This window comes from Poecilia mexicana, unplaced genomic scaffold, assembly GCF_051168715.1.
Source record: "Poecilia mexicana isolate PSO_F unplaced genomic scaffold, ASM5116871v1 scaffold_13, whole genome shotgun sequence".
In the NCBI taxonomy this organism is placed as follows: domain Eukaryota; kingdom Metazoa; phylum Chordata; class Actinopteri; order Cyprinodontiformes; family Poeciliidae; genus Poecilia; species Poecilia mexicana.
In genome coordinates this window covers 20,551,838-20,577,912 of record NW_028263382.1, presented here as the reverse complement: position 1 = coordinate 20,577,912, position 26,075 = coordinate 20,551,838, and the positions used below count along the sequence as shown (strand labels likewise).

Sequence of the window (26,075 nt, the reverse complement as noted above, 5' to 3'; positions counted from 1 at the left end):
ATATCAAAAGAGAGATCATGGGAGAAAGAAATCCTCTGAACAGTGAACATGTGAATATCAGGCCAACAGGGGTTTGGCGTGGTGTTTGAAACTGAGATAAAATCGATTAGCTTGTCCATTGACCCAGTGAGCACAGTGCCCCCCCGCCCCTCCGTTGCCCCCGGTCTTGCTGCAGGCTCTGACTGAGACGTCCGGGTCCCCGGGGGTCACATGTGGATGCTGAGGTGAACAAAGTGGTGGCCTCCTGTCAAACCAAAGTCCTCAAGCACCAGCAGAACAACAGACCATGAAGCAAAGCTTTGCTGCTTTTTGATTCCAAAAGGACACATTGAAGATGGAGCAGCGACTGATGAAAGAGGCAGATTTTAGAATAAAGAACTGCTGGACTTACAGTTGGAGCAAGGAAGAGTCTGATTGCTGAAGCACAAAACTAACGTTTTTATTGTTTGCAGATTTAATCTTAGCCTAAATATATGTCTCTTTAGAGAATTGCTCGTGTTCGTCATTGGTATGTGTTCTCTGTAAAACTGCAGTGCTTATCAAAATTAACTTTAGATGGTTTGTAGTTTATATAACAGAGCCAGAGAAAATAGTTCTCCAAGTGCTCAGAGTGTTGTTCGGAGCAGTGTCTGATAATGAAGTGCATCAATGGAGAATGGAGATGCAATGCAGTGGAGATGCATCAAATTAGGTCAGGAAATAGCTATGAAAAAAACGCACAACTGTAAAGCTGCGCCCTTTGCTGGATACTGCGCATCATCCAAACTGGTATGACCTGCCCATGTTTTCCTGCTGAAATAGCAGTGGATTCAGAGAAACGGGATTAACCCTTCAGGATCATCAGAGAGAAAAAAACATTGATTTGAAGCACAAGTTATTCGGTCTTCTGCTGGATTGTGTCATGTTTTATTGGGTTTTTCCTTTGAACCACATTCAATGTCTGTTGTTACAGTATGTGGAATGTGAAATTGTTTGTTGGGTTTAAAATATAAATAAGAAATGGTTAAACAGAAAATTAAAAAACTAACTTCTTAAAAGAACACTAAACTAAAATAGATTTAAAAGATTTAAACAAACTGTAAATTAAATAGATTAACAGTATCAACTTGAACTTAAGTAGAACTATAACCTAGGTTTAAATAAAATCCTTTAATACCTAACGATAGGTTTCAATTTCAAAAAAGGGATTATATAAAATAAAACCTTTGGAAAGGAACAGGGAAACTATTTTGTATTGAATTTGTGTCATTGTATGTAAACTGTTTGTATAATTGTTGTTTATTTTCTTTTCTACAAAAATAATAAGCCGGCAGTTTAAACTTATTTTCTGGTCTGTGGTCATTGATACACTTGCACTTCTCCCTACTCCCGTAGCCGAACCTAGCACTGGTCCTGTTCTGAGTCTAGCACTGTAATCACATAGTGAGTGTTACAGAGACAAACCCAAGAACAGAGGAGGTGTATTCCTCCAGGTCCACCTCTCCCTCATAAGTAGCTGCCTCTCAGAAGATCTGCCAATCTGTGTGCTGAAAACAGTCCTGGAGCACACAGGCTGCCTCTCTAGGCCACACAGTGACTGTCTTCTTCGTTGGTCCAATCTGTCTCATCAGTGGACGATATGCTGGCGCCAGAAGGATGGAGATGTGGTCGGAGAGGCCAAGATGAGGGTGAGGAAGAGCTCTGTACGCACCGTGAATGTTGGTGTGTACACACAGTCCAGAGTGTAAGATGGATGACATGCCGGTAAAAACTGGGCAAAGTGTCCGTCAGTTTCACATGGTTAAAGTCCCCCAGCTCACGTAAAACGCCTCCGGGTGCTTCATCTGCATTGAGCTAACGTGTCATACAGCTCTTTCGATGCTTTGTTGCCGTTAGCACCCGGTGGAATGTAAACAATGGTGACGAACACCGTAGTAAACTCCTGAGGCAGATAGGATGGCTGACAACTGTTAACCAGTCCACAGTTCGTTCACCAATCTGCATTCACTTACATACATTGTCCTGCTCCTTCTGACATACATTGTTTTTTCTGAGTGTTGGTCGAGGTCCGCTTGGGATAACTGAATGCTGTTAATCTGGAAGGCTCAACGGCATGTTGCTGTTAAGCCAGGTTTACGTTAGGCAAAGAATGGCACAGTCCATCTCTGCAGAAACTCTCACCCTCAGATGTAACAAGTCCAACATCTTATCCAGTGAGCGGACATTAGCCAGAAAGAGAGTCAGAATTGGTGGCTTCATAGGCACCAGTTGGGTAACACGCTCGCCCGTTTCCCCTTTTTCTGTTTTCGGGCACAAACTTTTCTTTTGACAGTTGGTTCTGGCACCCTGCTGTGCCAGTCCATTGTCCTCAAGAGCCTCTGTCTCCCAAGTGTGGATTTCAGCTTTGGTGATATTTTACCAGCTGAACTGTCTCCAATGGCCATCAGCTTAACCGAGCTGCATTCAGCCGTAAAGTTTGTTTTTATTCGAACTTGAGCAGTTTTCTAGTTGTTCTGCTGAAGTAGTGACATCAATTTGTGACATCACGCAATATGATGTCACAAAGAGTGACAAAAAGCTGCACTCTTGAATTCTATGTCATAACTATTGCAGAACCAGGAGAGAAAGGAGAAGGATTGTATCCCAACAAGAGAACGATTGAAAACGATTTGTCCAGACAAAGAATTAACCACGAGTCACAGCAGCAAGATGTCGTCTTCTGACTCAGAGGAAGAAGAAACACAACAGATGTTAGCGAGAGAAACGCAGAAACTCCGTGAAATCTTGGAAGATGTCGGCAGGATGGCCATTGAGACACAGTCACTAATTAGAGTAAATGAGGAATTAAAGATTGAAGTAGTGAACTTAAAACAAGCAGCACTTCAAAAAGACAAGCTTATTCGGGATAAAGACGAAGAATTAAAAATGCTGATTGACAGAAACAACAGTTTAGAAGTGGATTATGCCACACTGGAGAAGATAAGCACAGACATGGAAAAGAAAAATGCCGAATACGACAAGGAAATCAGCACCCTGAAGCAGAAATTCAGGGATCTGGATGAGGATAACATCAACCTGAAGCTGAAAGTCAACACTCTGGAGGAGAAAAACTCCTCCCTGGAGCAGGAAAACACTGCCCTGAAGGTGGAAAACTCAGTTTTTGCCGAGGAAGTCTCCGACCTGAGGCAAGAAAGGAAGGTTCTGGATAAGGAAAACACTGTCTTGAAGAAAGAAAATGCCGCACTGAAGAAGGAAAAAACCACGATGGAGGAGGAAACCACCGCGATGAAGGAGGAAACCACCGCGATGAAGGAGGAAAACAACGCGATGAAGGAGGAAAACAACGCCCTGCAGCTGGAAAAATCTGACTTCGAGCAGGTAAACAACCTCTTGGAGGAGCAAAACGCCAACTTGGAGCTTGAGGTAGAACAGCTGAACAAAAGGCTGAGAGACATAGAGGAACAACAAAACCAGCAGCCATCTGAAGAGGAAACCCACAAAGACAGCCAGTGGGTTTCAGACGAGCCACAGAAGAAGCCACATCCATTCAGACGTGTGATAGGAGGCGTCTGCAACACACTTCTGAAAATGTACCAATCAGGCACTCTAAGGTACTGGGTCGAAAGGTGGTACTTCTAAATGAAGAAGTGATCGTCCAGGGGTTCATAGAGAGTCCTGTCCAACCTCGATGGCTTCGTAGCAAGTCCTGTTTGTCTCTGGGCTGACCTCTAGGGCTTCATGGCGAGTCCTGTTGGTCTCCTGTCCGTCCTCTAGGGCTTCATAGCGAGTCCTGTTGGTCTCCTGTCCGTCCTCTAGGGCTTCATAGCGAGTCCTGTTGGTCTACGGGCTGACCTCTAGGGCTTCATAGCGAGTCCTGTTGGTCTACGGGCTGACCTCTAGGGCTCATAGCGAGTCCTGTTGGTCTCCGGGCTGACCTCTAGGGCTTCATAGCGAGTCCTGTTGGTCTACGGGCTGACCTCTAGGGCTCATAGCGACTCCTGTTGGTCTACGGGCTGACCTCTAGGGCTCATAGCGAGTCCTGTTGGTCTCCGGGCTGACCTCTAGGGCTCATAGGGAGTCTTGTTGGTCTCCAGGCTGATCTCTAGGGCTCATAGCGAGTTCTGTTGGTCTCCGGGCTGACCTCAAGGGCTTCATAGCGAGTCCTGTTGGTCTACGGGCTGACCTCTAGGGTTCATAGTGAGTCCTGTTGGTCTACGGGCTGACCTCTAGGGCTTCATAGCGAGTCCTGTTGGTCTATGGGCTGACCTCTAGGGCTCATAGCGACTCCTGTTGCTGTACGGGATGACCTCTAGGGCTTCATAGCGAGTCCTGCTGGTGTACCGGCTTACCTCTAGGGCTTCATAGCGAGTCCTGTTGGTCTACGGGCTGACCTCTAGGGCTCATAGCGACTCCTGTTGGTCTCCGGGCTGACCTCTATGGTTCATAGCGAGTCCTGTTGGTCTACGGGCTGACCTCTAGGGCTTTATAGCGAGTCCTGTTGGTCTACGGGCTGACCTCTAGGGCTCATAGGGAGTCTTGTTGGTCTGCGGGCTGACCTCTAGGGCTCATAGGGAGTCTTGTTGGTCTACGGGCTGACCTCTAGGGCTCATAGCGAGTTCTGTTGGTCTCCGGGCTGACCTCTAGGGCTTCATAGCGAGTCCTGTTGGTCTACGGGCTGACCTCTAGGGCTCATAGCGAGTCCTGTTGGTCTCCGGGCTGACCTCTATGGTTCATAGCGAGTCCTGTTGGTCTACGGGCTGACCTCTAGGGCTTTATAGCGAGTCCTGTTGGTCTCCGGGCTGACCTCTAGGGCTTCATAGCGAGTCCTGTTGGTCTACGGGCTGACCTCTAGGGCTCATAGCGAGTCCTGTTGGTCTCCGGGCTGACCTCTATGGTTCATAGCGAGTCCTGTTGGTCTACGGGCTGACCTCTAGGGCTTTATAGCGAGTCCTGTTGGTCTACGGGCTGACCTCTAGGGCTCATTGCGACTCCTGTTGGTCTCCGGGCTGACCTCTAGGGCTCATAGGGAGTCTTGTTGGTCTCCAGGCTGATCTCTAGGGCTCATAGCGAGTTCTGTTGGTCTCCGGGCTGACCTCAAGGGCTTCATAGCGAGTCCTGTTGGTCTACGGGCTGACCTTTAGGGTTCATAGTGAGTCCTGTTGGTCTACGGGCTGACCTCTAGGGCTTCATAGCGAGTCCTGTTGGTCTATGGGCTGACCTCTAGGGCTCATAGCGACTCCTGTTGCTGTACGGGATGACCTCTAGGGCTTCATAGCGAGTCCTGTTGGTGTACCGGCTTACCTCTAGGGCTTCATAGCGAGTCCTGTTGGTCTAGGGCTCATAGCGACTCCTGTTGGTCTCCGGGCTGACCTCTATGGTTCATAGCGAGTCCTGTTGGTCTACGGGCTGATCTCTAGGGCTTTATAGCGAGTCCTGTTGGTCTACGGGCTGACCTCTATGGTTCATAGCGAGTCCTGTTGGTCTACGGGCTGACCTCTAGGGCTTCATAGCGAGTCCTGTTGGTCTCCGGGCTGACCTCTATGGTTCATAGCGAGTCCTGTTGGTCTACGGGCTGACCTCTAGGGCTTTATAGCGAGTCCTGTTGGTCTGCGGGCTGACCTCTAGGGCTCATAGGGAGTCTTGTTGGTCTCCAGGCTGACCTCTAGGGCTCATAGCGAGTTCTGTTGGTCTCCGGGCTGACCTCTAGGGTTCATAGCGAGTCCTGTTGGTCTACGGGCTGACCTCTAGGGTTCATAGCGAGTCCTGTTGGTCTACAGGCTTACCTCTAGGGTTCATAGTGAGTCCTGTTGGTCTACGGGCTGACCTCTAGGGTTCATAGCGAGTCCTGTTGGTCTACGGGCTGACCTCTAGGGTTCATAGCGAGTCCTGTTGGTCTACGGGCTTACCTCTAGGGTTCATAGTGAGTCCTGTTGGTCTACGGGCTGACCTCTAGGGTTTTTTTGTTTCATTCTTTTTCAAGTGTTGCCATTGAAAAACATCGACTATCCTGGCCCCTGTGGTAAATCTGGTCTAGAACCAGCCTCCAAACCTAACTCATTTATATAAATATTTTGGTAACACTCTGTAAAATATCAGAATGTTCACATAACTTTTACACTTTTAGTTGTCTGAGGACACATTTTGAATATTAAATCAGATGTTATGATCTGTTACACTAGGTACCGGCAGCGACGCTCTTTCCACTCAGGAATGGGAGAGAACGCGCGCTGATCATAGAAAATGCCCTAACTTCCCACCATCAAAAGTCCTTTTTAGAATATTTTTTTTCCAAAAGCAACACTACTGTGTTAAAGTTCATTGATTTTCCTTTCCAATAATACCAGTTTTATGTATGTTGAAGCAAATTAAACACTTTAAATTTCCCAGTAATTTTCATAATTTTTTCGAAAAGCCGCATTATTTATGCTAATTCGAACGCCCCTCCTGACACATAGTTCAAGAAAATCAGTTGGCGCGTCACGAACATATGACCAAATGAGTCAACAGTGATATCATATTAAACCTTAAACTATAGGCTTTCTCTACATACCCGGTTTGTCAAGGATTATTTTTTTAGTTTTTTTGTAAATCATAAAAGTATCAAAACTTCGTCAAATAGCGAACAAATTATAAAAAATAAACCAGACAAACTGGGTATCAAAATAAAGATTAATTTGTTAGCTTTAATATAATACAGGAATCACACTTGTAGAATCAATGTGCGTGACGCGCCGAGCATATCATCAACGAAAGGCACGTCGCCCCTCTAGCATAAAAAAATGGAGCCGCCTTCTGTGGACGCTGCTGACTGTTCGGATCACTGCTCTATTCCGGACGTACTAATTCCATACTTGGGTAAGTTAGACACACCTTCTTACATCAGATATCTTTAAAGTAATGTAAAGATAATAGTTAGCGTTATTTTGATATGTGATTGTAGCTATTTAATCCGGTGTGGGAAGGCGGTTTCTGCCGATCTGGTCGGGCTTTCTCTAACTTCGCCGTCCTGTTAGCAAGCTGCTTGTTTTTAGCTGGGTTTCTATATAGCTTACGCTTAAAATACAAAACGGAGTGGTAGAAGATGGAGCGCATATGTGTGAATTTAGATACCTGGTCAATAAAATAAATAATATTGATTGTATATTCTCAGAGAAATGGGTTCGGTCTTGGAGCGGATTTTTTTTTTTTTTCATTAGTGTGCCGCTTACGCTACAACCAGCGGTTAAGAAACAAAAATATCAATGCTCATTATACATGCTAGTTATTAAAGATACGTTGTTACTTCATTTCTCATATCGGACTCTTTTTATAGACTCTATTTAATTTTACTTGTCTGGTGACATCGCAGCACAAACGTGCGAGGTTTCACAGACGAGAGTCTGTGAAATCGATCGATTTCCCAATGTCTGTGTACAGAAAAACATCCGACATGACAGTTCATGGATGAAAAATTAAACAAATGAACATGGTGTTTTTTCATGTTTATTAGTTTTATTTTGTGTTTTTTTTTTAACAATAAGATGTGTTCATTTTTATAATCAAAATCAACGTGAGCAATAAAGAAAATCAGGGTATCTAATTTCAGTAGAAGCTCAAATACGTGTAAAGCTTAAAAAAATTTGATATTGAGAATATTCATTGCTGCTTTCTTGTTTTTCAGTGAATGATGACTACTACTCGTTAACTCTAGACCATTTTTATGAAAAATGGCACCTTCTTTGGCACTTTTTCAGATGGTCGCTAATAGTGAATTTTCCATTAAAAAAAGGAAAAATCTATATTTTCTGTGCCAGCTTTATTAAGAAAACTACTGAAGATAGCCCTAAATAAATGTCTTTATCTGATGCAGCAGCCTAATTGACATCTAGGAAGGAAGTTTCTATGAAACGCATAAAACAACAAACATTTTGGAGCAAGTCAAAAATTGTCTAAAATACGAATTTAAAAAAAAAACGCCTCAAAATCCATCTTTCCTACCTGCAATATTAAGGAAACTGTTGAAGGTAGCCAAAAATGGATGTCTTTATAATGTTCAGCAACCTAATTTACTTGTACTAAAGAAGTTTCATTGAAATCCAATGAAAGATACAAATTTGAGGAGTGGTCAAAAAATACTCAATTTTGTCTATTTTTGAAATTTTGTTCCGTCGGTCAAATTAGCTTAGGAAGCATTTTTGCAGCCAAATAATTTTTTGTTTGACTGTCTCAGACCCCTACAAAAAATTGGGCTTGTTAAAATCACATAGCAGCCTGGTAAAAATGGCTTTTGGGCCTTAGTTTCAATATATATTTTTTAATATCATATCCCAAACATGCCATCTCTGCTGTCAGGGTAAATATTGAAATTTCAGTTATTTTAAAAATTCAATTTTTTAAAGAACCTTCATTTTTAAAGTAAGCTAATTATACTGCACATTTTCATGTTTTACAATATAATTTATATCTATTTAAAGAATGTAATTACAAATAAGTGTTAAATTGATTTATTTTTTGAGTAATCGAGTTTCAAAAACCACATCTTTTTCTACTCCAAAGTGCGTTTGTGGGAAGGTACACCTAACCCCCAAAATCTCAAAAACCGTTAGAGATAATGGGCTGAAATTTTTTCTGCTCTTTTCTGGTAATACACTTAGTAGAAAAATGCATTTAGAGTACCAAAAATCTAAAGAAAAAAAATTGGCTGCCGGTACCTACTGTAATCTGGTTTTAATGTCATAGTAAGGTATAAAAGTGTGACCTGTTACTGTTAATGCACAGCTTTTTGTATTATACCACCTGTGTTGATCCTTCTAATAAATGTCTGGAGAGGAATTAGCTGACTCTCATCTCCCTAATTAAACAAATAGTATTTTTTTGAAACCCAACAATTACAATGGCTAAACATGATCTCACTGCACAGAGGTTTCAGTCAGCAGGACACAAAGCAATTAAACGGCAGTTTATGTATGCTGCTGCGAAGACAGTGATCAATACATTATACGAAAATCAATGAAAACATGCAAACTGGCTCAGAAAGCAGCCAAAGGCCAACAGAACCACTAAAGGAGTTATACTGGCATGTTCTAGTTGTGAGAACAACCTGATGCATACTTTATACCTTTATCTCTAAACAAAGAAAGTGGATTGTAAAACCAAACTCTTGTCTCTCAACAAAAACATCCAGGCCCAGGATGCATGGTGGCTCAGTTGGAAGAGCGTGTGCACCACGTCCAGAGATTATAGTTCTCGGTGACATTGTCTTGGATTTGACTCTTGGTGGTACTGTTGGCCTTTGGCTGCCTTCTGAACCAGTTTACATGTTTTCATTGATTTTCGTATAATGTGTTGCTGCATGTCTTCCCCTTCTCTCTCAAATCTAATTCTTGTTTCTCTACTTTCAATAAAGGCCCACCAGTACCAAAGAAATCTTTAAAGAAAGAAAAAAAAAAAACATCCAGACTAAGCTGAAATATCACCAAACCTTGTAGGAGAACGTCACGGCAATAGTAAAATACGGTGGTGGTACCAAACATGCTATGGAACTACTTATTTTCAAATGGAAGTAAATGTTTTGTCAAGCTATATATTCAACGGTTGTTAATATGAGACAGTTACACCCAAAAACTTCAGTTGTCTGCTAGAAAGCTGAGATTGAATGGAGGTTTTACATTTTTTTATCAACATGAATCCAAATCGACACAAGAACAGCTTCATAAAACAAAAATGAAGGTTTTTGCATTCCACTATTCCAGAACTAAATCTATGTAATGACTCGAAGAGAGGCTTCTGACAAGTGATATCCTTAAAACAGATTTAGAGTAATCTCACAAAGTAGAGGGAGCAAAAATGATTAAGTCAATATGTGGGATGCCTGTAAACTCAAACCAATGAAGATTGATGCTGAAATTCAAAAAGTGCTTCAACAAAATATTACTTTAAGTGTACACCTTTGGATTTTGGACATTTCTTTTGCAATTTCCTCCAAACTGATTTGTTTCTTTTTCAGTTAATTTGAACAGGACAAATGTTTCATAAATTATTTAAAAGGCCCGTGTATACTTTTCATCTCCACTTTTCATATACAATTAAATATTTATTGAAAACTCTACAAACACTGACAGAACAAATTCTTTACACCTGTTGACAGAGCCTGTAACCCCTCCTTATCATTTTATCAACTCCTTTTCCTCTCTTGATTTCCTCCACAGAATAACTGAGTGGGGAGCAGCTCTTTGATTCCCAGCTCATTGTAGTGTATTTGACCCTGAAGGTCGCAGAGTGGAAAGAAGTGTATGTGTCGCCATTAAGCTCTTCTCCGTGTTAGAATAATATTCCTACGGTGCTTTTAGGATGCTAACACTAATCAAAACAGGACATCCTGAAGAGGGCCGTGCTCTCTCTCCCCCGGCCCCGCTCGTCGGCCTTCTTCGTGTTTTTGTGTTTGCGGAGGAGCGACAATCCCAGGAAGCGGTGAGGAGGGTTCATCAAAGCTCCAGGCGGGGGGCCTCGGCCAGAGGACTGCTGGTATGTGACGGGGAAAGGAATCTCTACTGTCCTATTGTTCCCTTGTTTCCTAGGTCTCATCACACGCCGGTGCATCCAGTTCACACACAGGTAAGCGGCACTAATCAGCCCCGCATTCTTTTCCATGTTCTTTCCTTTGCCACAACCCTGGATGACCGGCAGCACGTGTGCACGGTGCACACATCCACAAACAGCAAGGAGCCGCATACGTAATTAGGGAGACATCGAGGCAGATTTTTTAAGGGCAGGGATGTGAATTTTCCTTTCCTCAGAGAAAAACTTGGATGAGTAAGGACAATACTGGACCAAAAGTGTCACTAATGATAACAAGGTACTCATCCAAACACAAAGAATCCAGTTAGTTGTGGTGGAAAGTCAAATAAAAACATACGCCTGAAACAGAAATATTTTGTCACATTGCAACCACAATTTGCAATGTATTTTAATGGGATTTTATGTGGCGAACCAACACAAAGTAGTTTATAACTGTGAAGTAGTAGAATGAACTTCAGTTTTTTTTACTAAATAACGTTTCTAACTAAATAACAACTAAACTAAATAACAGTACCACAAAGACCACGAACCACTGCAGAAAGGTGAGGAAGAAAGAAAAATTATAAACACTATCTTAAGCTTTGAACATCTCCCAGATCACTCTTTAATCCATCATCAAAAAATGAAAAGTAATAGCAAAGGAAAACCAACCAAAACAAGGCAAGGAGCAGAGAGGCACTGCACCAGTCCATACCCCTGGAGGAGTTGCAGAGATCCATAAAATCTTGTTTGTGCTTTTCCTCAAGCCATACCAAATGTGGCCTAGTGAGAGAAAGTTAAAGGAATATGCCCCAACAGATAGCCTACATCGACATGGCCACTTACCTACATTGATAGTAAGAAAGCAATGAGGTAAAAGACAAGATCCGATGGAAAGTGCAAGTCATTGACATGCTTTTGCATGTATGTGGCCTATATGGGGCAATGACGGGAAGAAAGCCAGTGTTGCAGAAAAGCCAAATGAAGTAACCTCCATGACGTGTTGCATTTTTTGCAACACGTCATGGAGGTTACGCAGCCTGGTGATGGCAGCAATGAGCTGTAGAAAAGCATATCTTCAGCATGGGCAGGAAAGCTAGGCCAATCCCAGAAGTAAACCTGTTAGAAGCTATAAAAGATTTGAGACTCTAGCAGAGGGTTTACCTTCCTGTAAGTTTTTGTTCAGTAATTATAAGCGTAAGAGCAGACCAACAATTGAATGGTTTACTTTAGAGCATATTAATCTGTTAGAACAGTTCAGTCAAAATCTAGACTTCACGCCGAATGTGAAAACCTAGGAAAGACAACAATTGATGTATACAGACTCTATCCATCTGTTATAGCTCAGCTTGAAAAAAACAATACAAATACTGTCTCCAGATATGTAAAGCTGATGGAGACGTATTCAGAAATACTTCTAGCTTTAATTACAGCTAAAAATCTGAAACAAATTTCTGACTTTTCTTTGTAAAAGGTTTTGAAAGCAGTGTATCCTTCTCTCTGCACCTTTACCAGACACTGATTTGTGGTGGCCTGTCACGTAAAATCCCAACGAAGGCAATATGACAAAATGTGCAAAGGTTCCCTGTATCCTACTGAAGTTGAGATTGTGTTTCCAAACTACCATTACTTGCTTTGCAGATCTCTGATAATTTCTGCTCGGGTAGCTATCGCATTCTCCACTTGATTGTTCATTGCTATGACCTCTTTAAAAACCTTCTTCTTGTATTATTACATGAAAGTTCTGCAGTCCAACCTTCGTGAGGAGGACCTCAGCTTTGATCGCCTCCCCTCTTTATACTCCCATCCTGCAGAGGTGAGAGGTCATCAGGTAAATGAGCCTCAGGGTGGAGCACAAGGAAGGAGTGCAAGTTACAGCAAAGATAAAAGGTGAACAGAAATCAAATAAGCATGACCTTCAAACACATACATGAAAACAGTATCCCACTTCTAGTTTCCCCGTGTGAGCTTATTTGTTCCTTACTAATAATCTAAAATGACGACCCTCTCATTACCTCCTTTCATTGGTCCAAGCAGCTCCACCCAGGGAGATCCCCAAGCGGTGCTGGAACACGCTGTTATCACCACATTCACAAAACGATTGTTGGGTAATTCCTGTTTATAGCTATGCGCTCCCTCTGGTGTGTAAGCACTGTTTTCACAGTGCTTACACAGCCCTCCAGGACAACCATCAAAATGTGTTCACAAGCAAGGAATTCCATTTAATCCCGTCTGTAGGCATAAAGTTGTTCCTACCACTCTTAAAGAACACTGATCACTTCCAAAACGCGCAGAAGAATCAATAAAGCCTGCTCAGCTGGAATAAGGTAAACACAAATCAGTTTTCACATAAAGAAGAGGCCAAGGTGGCTCTAGGCAGCTCAGCTGGTTGGTAGAGCAGACGCACGATGTGCAGGAGCTACAGTCATCGGCGGAGTCGTCCTGGGTTTGATTACCAGTCTCGGGCCGTTTGCTGCATGTCTTCCTCCTCTCTCTTCACCCTGTTTCCTGCCTATTTACAGTTCAATAAAGCCCTTCAGGGTCAAAAAAGAATAAACGAAATGAGGGACTTGGAAAACACAAAACTACAAGAAAAGGTTCGGGGTTGTGAAAAGGTATTTGCTTGCTTACGTGTCCACTCTGTTTCTTCTCATTTGTCACACTTGAATGTTTCAAGTGATCAGAGTCATTTTCATATCAAGCAAAGCCTGAATAGCTGCAAAAAGCATTTTTAGTTAATTTTAACTTTCCAACCTGTTGCATTAAGAAAAACTAACTGTTCCGTAAGCCTGACAGCTGGTTGTGCTATGCTTGGAAGAAACAAACTGCCTTTAAACATTTGTGACAATTGAGACTTTTACGTCACCGTGGAGGGAGACGTAAATTGTTGTAAAACAAATAATTTTACAACTATTTGTTGTAAAATTATTTTTCATTTAGTCATTTTGGTTTATTTTTCAATTTTAATATTCTGTTTGAAGTCATGCCACAGAAAGTCCAGACTTTGACTAGGCCTTTCGAAAATGTTCCTTTTGTTTTTGTTTGGGTTTTTTTTGTGTGTGTGTCTGTGTGTGTGTGTGTGTGTGTGCGTGTGTCTGCGTGTGTGAGTGCGTGTTTGCGCGTATGTATGTGTGTGTGCCACATGGTTTGCTTTCTCTCATTGTCCTAATGAATTCTTCTTTAGGGTTTTTATAGAAGACCATTGTTCCACCAATTAAAGCAAGTTCCAGGTCCCAAAGCAGTAAAGCAACCACATATTGCCACCTACCATCATCATGTTTGACTGTTGGTATGATGTACTTTTTCTGAACACCCAGATCATCCAAAAAGTTCTAATTTTGTATCTTCACTCCAACGAATATTTTCCTAAAAGTTTTAAGGTGAATCTTAAGTAAATATGAAACTTGTCTTTGCGTTCTTTACACCCAGCAGCATTTTTGGTCTCACATGCATGTCATTTTGACTTTTCTCTTTCTTTGTTGTCGAACTGTGAGCACAGCTTTAGATTTTATTCTGGATACTTTGTGACGTTGTGAATTACAAGTCGTTCATACTCTCTCTGAGAATTTGTAATAGGCCGGACACTCCTGGAATGGTTCGCCGATGTTCCTTGTTGTTTTCGTTATTTGGTATTAACTCTCACTGTGGTTTGCTGGAAACCCCAAGCCTCAGAAATGAGTTTGTAACCATTTCCAGACTGATAGATGTTACTGACTTTTATCTGTTCTTAAGTTTCTTGAGATCAGGACATGATTTGTTGGTTTGTGAGACCTTTTGGCCTGCTTCACATTGTGTAGGGTTATTTGGGTTTTTCTGGGTTTGTAGTTTGGTTTATCTGTTTTCCTTAGTTATTCTGAATTTGATTAGACCAGCTTTGTTTCTGTTTTACTTCAGTCCAGTCCGTTCTTGGTTGTTCTAGTTAAATTATGTTTATTTCTTTCCCTGTGCTTAGTTGTTTTTTGTTTTTTTTGTTTTTTTCATAAAATTTGAAGACCCAGTTCCCCTGCTTGTGTTTGCTCTTCCTCTCTCCATTGTGCCTCTCTCTTTCCTCTCTTTCTCTCTTACTTTCTCTCTCTCTCTATCTCTCTCTCACTTGCTGGTTACGTCCGTTATACCTCATTACTGTTCCTTGGTCTCTGTGTTCCTTTGCTCCCTGTGTGTTCATCCTAACATATGTAAGAGTTTTTTGGGATTTTAATTAAACATTAATTCATCATATCCATCAACTCTGGTTTGCAATTTGGGCCACTTTCTATCTATACACAACATGACAAAAAAAAGTTTTAACTTTTAATATATTTTTTCATCTTTTTATCTTTGAATCCATAAGGCAGCAAATACTTTTTCATGGCACAGTAAACTGGTCATGCTACATTTTTTTTCACCTATCATGTAAAACTAATATGACTGCAGCTGCAGTTAATATCAAAGTGCAGCAAACGATAATAAAAAAAAAACACACATTTCAAATCATGTTTTGCTTTCCTTCCCATAAAAGCCCTCAACAAAGTAATAAAGTAACTGATGGTTGTTAGCTGATGTGAGACATGAGGCCAGAGTGCTGGGCCCTGTTTCTACCACCTTCTCCAGGTAATTGATTGGTGCATATAAAATGATTGAGATCCTTTAATTAGCTAACAGAGGTACAGACTCCTCACAGCATGCCAGAGGAGTGCTAACTTCACAATCCCACTGCAGCAATCGCCGCTGATGGTGAAAGTGCGCCATCAGCAATCTGCTGACGTTATATCTCCTCAGACATCATAACGACACACAAATCACTTTGATGGAAACTTTTTTAAACTCAGCAATCTGCCATGAATCGTGCACCAGTTTGTGATGGGAAAGCGTTGGCACGTCTCACATTTTGCAGTTTGATCATTCAGCTTGAACGGTGCTTTTTGTTTAGATGTGTGTTAAAACTTGCATGTAGATACTACAACAGAATAAGCACACAGTTTCAAGAAAACACACACACACACACACACACACAATCTATAAAAATATGTTCAGCCTGGGACAGCTCTGTTGATAATGACCTCAGCCTTGGCACTGCGCTGGGCCAGACCAGACTGCCGACAGACTGGAGGCTTTTGTGTTGACTCCCTATCTCTAACTCTGTGACCTTTGGGGGGGAAGAAAGCAGAATTGCTTTTTTATTATTTAGAAGGGGTAAGGCTCGCTCATTGTTCTGTATTGGTACAGTTTCCCTGCTGTAAACACACACTGGTTCCCAGGCTTGACATGTTGCAGCACAGCTACACCCCCACCACCCTCCCTGCATCCAGCCCTTAGTGTTCCCACACTGGCCTGTCTGGGTCAGAGCATCATCACCACCCTCCCAACACAAATACACATCATCACCAATATCCAAACACTGCATTTTATGAATTATGAAATTCCCCCAGCACATAATGGCGTATGATCTCGGAGAGACGGAACTGCATTTTGAAAAAGGGGGAGTAAAGACGGGGAAGAATCCCCCGGGAGGGATCCTTGTGGCTCAGGACAGAGGCCATCCTTCAAATGGGTGACAACAGCGCCCAAACAAACCACTAACCTCATCAGCTCTCTGTTTATAGCCTGAAGCCTGATTCCTGGACGACTCATTAACATCAGAGACCTTCCAAAGGAGCCATTTTCATACATTGTTGATAGATTAAAAAGTCCTGGGTCTCACAACAACTGACCGTCAAAAACTGCTGCCGCAACACTGTGCACAAGCCCATAAAGAACTAATTAAATACATACCATAAAGACTCCTTCCAGAAATGCATTTTCACATACCTTTAAACATATTGACATGCACGGAGCAGGGTTTAATAGTCTTAAAAAATATTTATTAAACTGTGGTATGAACACCACATGCGATACCTGTGCTGCCTTTAGTTGTACTCAGTAGAGACTTTGGTATTTATTTGCAAAATAAATAAAATGGCTGTGAAAAATGGGACAGCAGTGGATGCTTTCCATTTGAATATTGAAACCAAACCTCTGACGTGGAATTGCATCAAACCCAACCTAACCTGATCCACTTCCAAGTCACAAAAAACAACAGGATTTGATAGCTTATATGTTTAGTGGCTTGTCTACCTGCTGAAGCCAATATAAAAATACTGCAGCACCATTTACTACAAGACATTGCAAAGTATTATGTGTGAAACACTTAGTGGGTTTCAAATCATTACTGCATCTATGCAAATAATAAATGCAAGGAAGCCATATTGAATTTTGAGCTTTGGGTTGGTGAAAAACTTCAACAGTCTTTCCTTTAATAATGTCTGTTGGGTTTTTTTTCCAAGTCACACTTGGAATTTTTGAAATGCATCGTCAAAGTCAATGTGTAAAAAACATTTTATTTTGCTTCATTGCTGTTGACATAGCAACTAAAGACAGACAATGGAGCCAGTTAATTTTTTCTCTGATCAGTGATCGGCAGGTGAAATACAAGAAAATGTACAGTATTTCCTGTTAATCAAATTTATTGAAACTAAGAGCATTACCACCTCCTATCTCAAAAGCATCAACAAAGAGCATGACATTTGGTTCATGTTTTATTTGATGAAACATTATGAAGGTTAACGCATAAATGGGCAGGATTTTTGTAATTCCTTACAATTATTCTCTGTTTTCTCTTTTATGACTAAAACAAACAACAGCAACAGGAGCTTATTATAACAAGGTAAGTTCCATGTTAAAATGATCATGTTTTTGACTATTTTTTATGGAGGCATCCGTTTACGCAAGAGTATCGATTCATATACATAGTTCGCTTAATGTACGTTTATTTGTTTGGATATCACGGTATATACGACTGTTTATTATCTTAACCGAACATTGAAACTATCAGGAAAATCTGGAGGCCATTTGAGTTAACATTATTTAGCTGCGGAGGTCGTTTTCTTTAAGTTTTTGGCTGTAGACTGCAAAACGGGGGAGTGGCTGTGCTGGACCATTGGCTTGATCTAAGCCACAGGTGTCAAACTCCAGTCCTGGAGGGCCACTGTCCTGCAACATTTAGATGTGCCATTCAGCACTACACCTGAATACAATAATTAGGTGATTAGCAGAACTCTGGAGAACATATCTACGCAATGAGGAGGCAATTGAGCCATTTGACTCTGGTGTTTTGTACCTGTGGCATACCTAAAAACTGCCAAAATGTTTATTATTATTATTATTATTATTATTATTATTATTATTATTATTATTATTATTATTATTATTATTATGTCATGTTGGTGACTGAAGCCTGTTATGATGACTTCAACACAATTTTTCAGACAGGTTGGCACAACTGTTAATGCTGTCCAAAAATGTTTCTATAAACTAACTAATTTCTTTAGTAATTATTTTTGACTGTTTTATGCTTTATTTTGTAAAACAGTTGGGTAGAGTAATTTAAATGAATATGATGGTGACACACACAGGTGAGTCTGATTAGTTTTGTTCACACTTCTTGTTAAAATATTTATTTATTATCCTAATGTTTCTGCTATATTTTTGTTTTTCCTTCCAGGTTGGAAGTCTTATTCCTTCATGTTGGCGAAAACAAGAGCAGCACCAAAGACACTTCACCATCAGTGATCACAAGACCATCCATGGCCACTTCCAATGAACTTTCAAAGCACACTTCACCTTCAGTGCAAAGTACCATGAATGTATGACCTTTGTTGTATATTGCTGTCAGTGCTGTTTGATGTTTTGAAATAAAAGTAAATTATATTCTGCAAATGGTGCTGGTGTTTTTGTAGCATCTAATGTGGCATCTAATGTCTTTTAAAATGAATTTGGGGATTATTGATGGCCAATAGTTTCTGGGGGGGAAAAAGGTTTTAATTGCTCTAGTGGCTTTTATTTGGTAGTAAATTGACAAAAAAAAAAAAAAGTGGGTAATGAGAGAAGGGGAAGACCAGGAAGCCAACCCACGACAGCCGCATTGAAAACTAGAGCCTTCATATGTGGGTTGTGCTTAACCCCTGCGCCACCACAGCACACTCTGCCAGTAGTATTTTAAAACTCAGATTTCTATGTTGATATATACTTTACATTGTTCTGTGCTAGATTAACACATTCATAGTGTTAACTTTTGACAAAATACACTAGTGTTGGGTAGATTAACACTGAAGTGTGTTTGATTTCAACTACTGTGAGTGTTGATTCAACTGTATCACAAATAACACTTTCAAAAGTGTAATTTCTACACCATCCAGAGTGGACCAATATAGACACTTTCAAAGTGTTGAATTCAATTCTGTAGGAGTTGACTGAACACTTCCAATTTAACTGTGCAAAGAAAACTGGAAAACGGCACCAGCCAGTAATAACCTCTGAGGTGCATCCTAAACACAAGCAACAGGAAAAGTCTATGCCCTGTGTTATTGCAGTGTAATCATGTATATTTACAGACGTTGTATTAATCTGGTCAAAAACTGTAATGCGCACTGTGTAACCAAATTTGATACAATTAATTTAAAAAAAAAACTCACAAAACGATGCAAACACTGTTATATATCACTTGCAAGAATCAAACAAAAAAAAAAGTCATTTATGCGTTTAAAACAATATATCAAGTTCAAACCCCGATTTATATGAAGGACATATAAGGCATTCGTATTTACGCAGCTTTGGCACGAAACAGCACAGGGACAGAGAGCGCTGCTCCGGGACAGCAAGCGCCCTTTAATGAGCTCTCTATTTCACTTTCATCGCGCCGGGCCGCTCCTCTCACCTTTCAAATGGTCCGATCTATTAAGCGTTTTAATGAGCTCCGCCAAACAAACGCGAGATGCATGGTCCATTGAACAATCCATTAGAGAGGTTGACGCGCTGACGGACGCGACACACGCTCTCACTAGCATAGACGCGCCTTTTCTCTGCCAATCAGAGATGTCAGCTGTTAAGATAAGAAAATGGACAAGAGGACACAAATTCCGGAGATATTCGTATAACAACCGCTGCATCTACTTCTTAAGTTGTCTTATTAGGTTAATGGAAAGTTTCTTAAAAAAAGAAAAAAGATCTGTAACAGTTAATAATTTTAACCTTTTTTTTTTTTTGGACAATAAAAAAACGGTGATATTTCTGAGACACAAATGTGCTGACTTTTAATGAGGCCCAGGAGGAGTCACTTTAGACCACCCTCCTCCTCCCCCTCCTCCTATTCCTCCCTCTTCACCGCGGGGTGCGGCTCTGTTCGCCTTGGCATTACATGCAGTGGGAAGTTTTTCTGTGGCGCACCGCATCACATCTGGACACGCGGACTAATCAGACAGCCTCCATCTATCACGCTTACGTTTACCACCTCTCCATCACCTTCTCTATTACACCCCTCTTTTTCTTCTTTTTTGCCTAATCACACGACTTTTCTGTACAGGAGGGGAGGCACTCACTGAACGCATTTACCAGTAGAGCCCCTTATGAGGGGTCTGGGAATTTAAATATTCACCGCTGACACTGTGCAGAGCTGGCTGAGGGCCAGGGTGGGCCCGCTTCGTCCTGTTCCTCTTCTAAAACATACCAGCAGAACTCTTTCTCTTTCTTTGCAAAAACATAATCGTTATACTTATTCGTCTCTACACGAATAATATTTAAAAAAAATTATGCATTTCTACATCCAAAACATCAGCAAACGAAATTTAAGAGTCCCCCCCCCCCACACACACACTACTTAGGCCCCTGTTAATGTGCCTGATGTGTTCTGTATTTATTTAATTAATTGACAATTTATCACCTTTTTTACTGCATTAGATATGAATGAATTCTTTCTGACCTCTGCTCTATTGATCATTTCAAAGTAAAAATCAAATAGAAATCTACTTTCAACAAGAGCAGAATGTTGTGGTTAGAGAAAATGTTAACATTTAAATCAAAAATAAAAAAGTGTAAGTCGGAGTCATCTGAATGCTTGTGTTGTTTAGAGGGAAAACGTATTTTTTCAATATTAAAACGTTCACGTGGTGCATGTTGCAACTTGTCTTGCCCCGAGCAACATCTTGTGGAGAGGACATAAAAAAAAAAAAAAAAAAAACGATGTTAACTTTAAATTGTGGTTGAAATGTGATATATGAAAAGACGTCTAAATGAAAACGTCACCTGACGTGGTTGAAAAGGGTTGAAAAGTTGTCAGGGTCATTAGGTTTGTACAGAAAGTCTGGAAGAAAAACTCCAACTGGGGATGTATTTTTTCTGAGTTAAATAAAGACAGGGACAGATCAGCCTGAAATACTAATAAAAAAAGATGCCCTGATGGAGCGTTCGGAGGGTAGCAATTAAAGACACAACAAGAAAGCAACAATGCCACACCCGCCATGAATCAAACTGAAAAATCTGATTAAGAGAACGTCAGACTGGAATAAAGCATGCGCCATAATTTATTGCCGCAAATCAATGCCTCCACAGACGCACCGTTCTTCTCCTCACATATAGCTAATTGGTTGCAAGTTCTCAAATCGATTTTAATCCGAAATATGCAACTTTTATCATTTTAAATAAACATGCCAAGCTTTTAATTTACCCGAATTATTTTTTCTGCACATAAAAAAACAAACAAAAACTAACAAGAAAAATGCAATAACGAGATAACATGCAAATTAAAGTCTGTAAGTTCCGGAGCTGTGCATGCAGAAATGAAAAGTGAGTTAGGTCATTTTCAAGATCGCACGAACTCTTAATGTTCATTGTTTCAACTCGAAATCAACTTGTTTTGCCCTCCACCCTCGAAATATTATCTTCTCCTTATTTCTCGCCATTTACTTCCTTTTCCCCAAAAACTTTCCTCAGGCAGAAACAGAGGTGCGCAGCAGCAGCAGCAGCGCAGCAGATGCAATAAGCGCCGATGCTCAGCACACGGGACTTTTTAACTCTACACTACAGCGCCCACTACATGCAAGCAGAAGCGCTAAAAGCGGAGCGGACGCCTGGCAGAAAGTTCTCTCGTCGCTCCTTCAACTTTTTAACTTTTTGCTCTTCCTCTACAGTCGCTCTGACTTTTTTTTTTTAATTTAATTTTATTTTTTTTTAATGCCACTTCACAACCACATCGTGATGTGTTCTTTCCTACCGGGAGAAAGACAGGATTACGCGCTTTTGTTTGGAGATGAAGACGTTACAGAAAGTACGAAGTGGTAACAGCGACAACTTATAGGTATATAAAATGGCATTTTTGAGAAGGAAAAAAAAAGAGAAAGGGATGTTGCACCTACTCGTGGCCAGTTTCCGCGCCCTGCCTTTGGACCTCATGGTGCCAGTCTCTGCGGCGTGGGTTTTGTTTGGATGTTTTCTTGAATCTTTTTTTTTCTTTTTTGTCCTCCTTCTTTTTTGATTTTTCTCTGTCCCCCTTTTCTCTGGGTTTCTTGGTCCAAACGCACTATCTCTCCGGCATTGTCAGTCTGGACACCTTCGCACATGCGCACAGCGCGGAATCTGCCGGGCAGCATGTGCCAGAAAAAAAAAAAAAGAAAAAAGTTTGAGACGATTTATTACTTTGATATTGGACTGATCGGATGAAGATGTGTGGGGAAAGATTCGAGGACATCTCGTTCCGTGCTTATTTCTTGAGATGAGAGATAAATAAATATAGCTCCTGGTTCTTGTGCACATCGAACTTTAAATTAACCTACAACTGTAAAAAAAAAAGAGAGAGAGAGCGAAATGTTTCAATGGTGAAAATATCTTTAACAACACTTTTTAAAACTAATATTACGAATGTAATATTAGGGTGTAATAAGTTAATATTACAGACGCAGTTTTAGTGTCTTAATAAAAGGTTTTCGGAATGAAGACATGTATTTTTTTTCTGTTTTTGCAGACTCTAAGATCTAAGATACAACCTAGCCCACCTTCCCTCTTCAAATTAAGTCACATTAATCAACGTTGTCTTAAAAATGACAGATGCGCAGTGAAAGCCATTAAGAGGGTCCACATATTTTAATTGCGATGTAATCACTGAAGCACTGGAAATGAATGAAAACTTTCCATCCATTTTTTTTAAATATGAGAGTTCTCTTTTTTCCCCTTTTTTTCTTCCTCGTTCTCCTCCCTCTACATTCTCTCTTTGCGCAGATAATTGTTAATATGCTGTTCTTTTAGTATTATTGGCCATTTGAGACGTCTCCGCTTGTGTGTTAATTCCATCACTTGCTAATTGCCACAGAGCTCAAAAAGGGTGTTTTTACGTGATCTGACCTGAAAAGGGGGCAGATCCATTAAGAGAGGAAATCTCTCTTTTTTTTTTTTTATTAGATTTTTCACGGTCGGTTTTGTTTCCTTTTTTATTGTATACATATAATAATAATTATTTTTAATAAGGAATTATCTCACTCATAATCGGCACAGCCACGGAAATCACAGTAAACCGCCGTTCATACATCATAGACGCATAGGATGCAGACACTACGTGCCATTCTTGTTCCCTCTACGGCCTTCTTTAACGAGTTTGCCTCAGCCTATTAAAATACAGCTAAATCATTATCTCTTAAAGGTGTGGCTTGGCTGCCTAGACGCATCGACGGGATGTAATTAAAGTAATTGGCAATTAATGACATCAGCTGGAGATGCTGCTGACGGTGCAAACGCGAACTGCTCAGCCCCCACGAGTGCTGAAACGGAGACAGAAAGTTTCAAAAAAAATGGGGTGGCCAGGTGGGGGGGACACACATCGTGGGAACCTGAAGCTTTAAAAGACGTTAAGGATATTTATTAGGTTGTTGGGAGAATGATAGGCAATATGTGATAGCGACAAAAAACTCAAATCAACAAATACCTTTTTTAATGTGTTCTATCACGTTTTAGATTCATATCAATAAAAGGTTATGGGTGATACAGAAACTGGCTGGCCAAGTGGGGCAGGAGCTCTGGGCAGCATAATTCAGCAAAGGGCTGAAAAACCCTTGTTGGCGCCTCTGGACTGCCATAAAAAATTAGCCGCCAGTTCCACCTCAGATAATGTCTGCACCCTCAGCTTCCATTTTATACCTGACTTTCTCATCTGACCGAATATGAAACGTGCAAAATTATTTTTTTTGCAAGTTATTCTATCTTCTTAATAAAATAAAAATTTTAAATAATAATAATAAAAAAAAAAAACTATAGCGCTGCCTCCCAAAATGTCTTTATCTGATTTGCAGCTCGAGCAAACTGGAACTTTATCTGCTGTTGCACCTCTGCTGTAATAATATTAATGATGGGTCTGAGAAGGTGGCGCACCGCGCGCACGCACAAACACAAACTCCCACCAAGCGCGCGGGGGTAATCGAGGGAGGGGGTTTAACTGTAGAGCGCTCAATTAGTCTGAATAGAAACAGTTTTCATTCACCACAATAACTCACTCCTCTCTTTCCCTCCTTTTTTTTCTTTTTGCTTTTTCCCTTTCTCCAGATAAATGTTTTATTAGGGTAAGGCGGTGGAGCGGAGCGGAGTGCACGAGCCCTGCGTGTGGGTTGCAATTATTGGAAATTAATTGGAGTTGTGAGACCCCCATGTTGGAAAGTGAATAATAATAATAATAATAATAATAAACGAAATAAACCCGTCTAGTAAGTTTTAAAGAACGACTGGTATGTTAGCAGATATCTGTTTCCCGTAGATTCTGTAGTTGTGAAGGGGTTAAAAAAAATAACATGACCTGCGCTGCGAGAGCTGCAGAGAAAGACTAAAAGTGAAAAGGGAGCCTCGGGCGCAAGGAAATTACCCGGGCCTGCGTGACCTTTGGGTGAGGTAATCAATCAAATGATCAACAGGGATATTTATCACCGCTTTATCCAATCTTTTCCTGGAAGTAAAAATCAAATATTCAAAAGACACACAAATAAGCCATATCGGTGGCTCAGCCATAGTTTTTTTTTTTTTTTCCCCTGGTTATACCTTTTGACAGTGGTTTAGTTGTAAAACTGTAAAAATAATTCTACTAATCACTTCCACTATTCTCTTCTAACTCCTTTACTTCTGTGGGTTTAAAGGAAATACCGCAGGGGTGTATTGGTTTAATGCGTGCTGCCCCTTTGTGGAGAATAATCCGTTCAATCAGAAGCGGCAGTTTGCAGTCATTAATGGTCCTAAGCGGCACAAGTTTTAATACATGGGCTACTCAGTTCATGCAAGGTAAAAACAGTTAGTAATCCGCTCAAAAAAAGATGAGCCGAATAAATTAAACAAGCTAATTGGTATGCGCTTAGTTTTTTATCTTCCTGAAACTAATAAACGAAAGGAAGGCCAATAAAATCAGAAGATTGAATATAGGTGAACATTTTACGCTAAACTTACGTGCAACAAACTGAATTATTGAAGGCTGCACATTTACAAGGCAAATATTTAATGAACATTGTGGACAAAAAAAAAACCCTGAAGAAACAACAACAGAGTAACATATATAAAAAATGAAACACATTACTGTTGTGTTGTTTGCTTTAAAAGAACATTATGTTTAAATCTTGAGCAGTAACTAGAATAAAAACATTACTTTATCTTTACATCAGAAAACCACAAATATTTAACGAAATGGTCAATTCAATTAGTTTAAGAAGAATAAAAAGACGAATTCTGAAAAACATTATGGTCTATATGTACACAGTCTATTTATTGCTTCTCATTTTGTGTCAGTCTAGTGATTAGCCAAGAGTCAAAAAACTTTAGCTGAACGTCAGTGAGAATTCTTTGTTATATTGCCCTCTTGTGGATGTCTATCAGCAGTGTTGGAGGTGAAGGGCAGCCTTTGTATGTAACAGCTGGTAAAGCAACTGTAATACTTTAAATAAGTCAAATTACTACAGAAACACAACAGATACAAATAGATAAACAGTTGGTGGGTTACCAGGGTTACCAGGCTGGGCCTCTTTGAAGATGTAAATTGCAGTTACGGCTGTGCCCACTATGAAAGACAGATTGTGATACACTCCAGAGACAATTTGTGGAAGTAGTATTGATAGTGTTTGTGTTGGCTTTGCATACATTTATCTCTGAGGACTGCTTGATGAGAGGTTCTTAGAGCCTCTCATCCTGCAGGAACGTCAACAAAGGCATTTGACAAGTAATCGATGGGACAGTCGAACAGGGTTATTTACTCCCGTTTCCAGTAACAGCAGACAGCCTGATCATGTCAAGTTCCCGGTTGCAAGGCAATTAAAGAGCCATATAACTGAATGAGATGCTTAAGAAACTCAAGAAAGACACTAGCTGATACTCAAGCGTATGTCACTGTCTCCTGACAGCTGAGAACTTAGAACAGGACATAAAGGTATATAGTATTTGATGAGGAAACTACCTTTAACTACTGAATCTGGAACGAATGGCAATCATCTGCTTCACTTGGACTGTAAATAAAGACGATTACAAAGTCGGCCTTCTATCACCTTAAGAAAATGTCTGCGATTAAAGGACTAATGTCCCAGCAAGATCTTGAGACACTCATCCAGGCATTTATCTTTAGTAGCACTGATTACTGTAAAACTGGTCTGCCTAAAATATTAATTAGACAACTGCCTTAAATGTGCTATACAAATAAATTTGACTCGACCTGTGATGAATTGTCATGTACTTTGTTTTCTTGGTCCCAGATGTGTTGA

At 40.6% G+C, this 26,075-nt stretch overlaps 1 protein-coding gene across 1 annotated transcript; it reads left to right on the top strand.

The window, feature by feature from the left end:
• Nucleotides 1–2,688: 2,688 nt before the first annotated feature.
• LOC106932399 (uncharacterized) lies at nt 2,689–3,636 on the top strand. Its single transcript, XM_015011087.2, has one exon. The coding sequence runs from the start codon at nt 2,689–2,691 to the stop codon at nt 3,616–3,618; it is 930 nt and encodes a 309-aa protein (XP_014866573.1). The 3' UTR covers nt 3,619–3,636.
• Nucleotides 3,637–26,075: the final 22,439 nt, after the last annotated feature.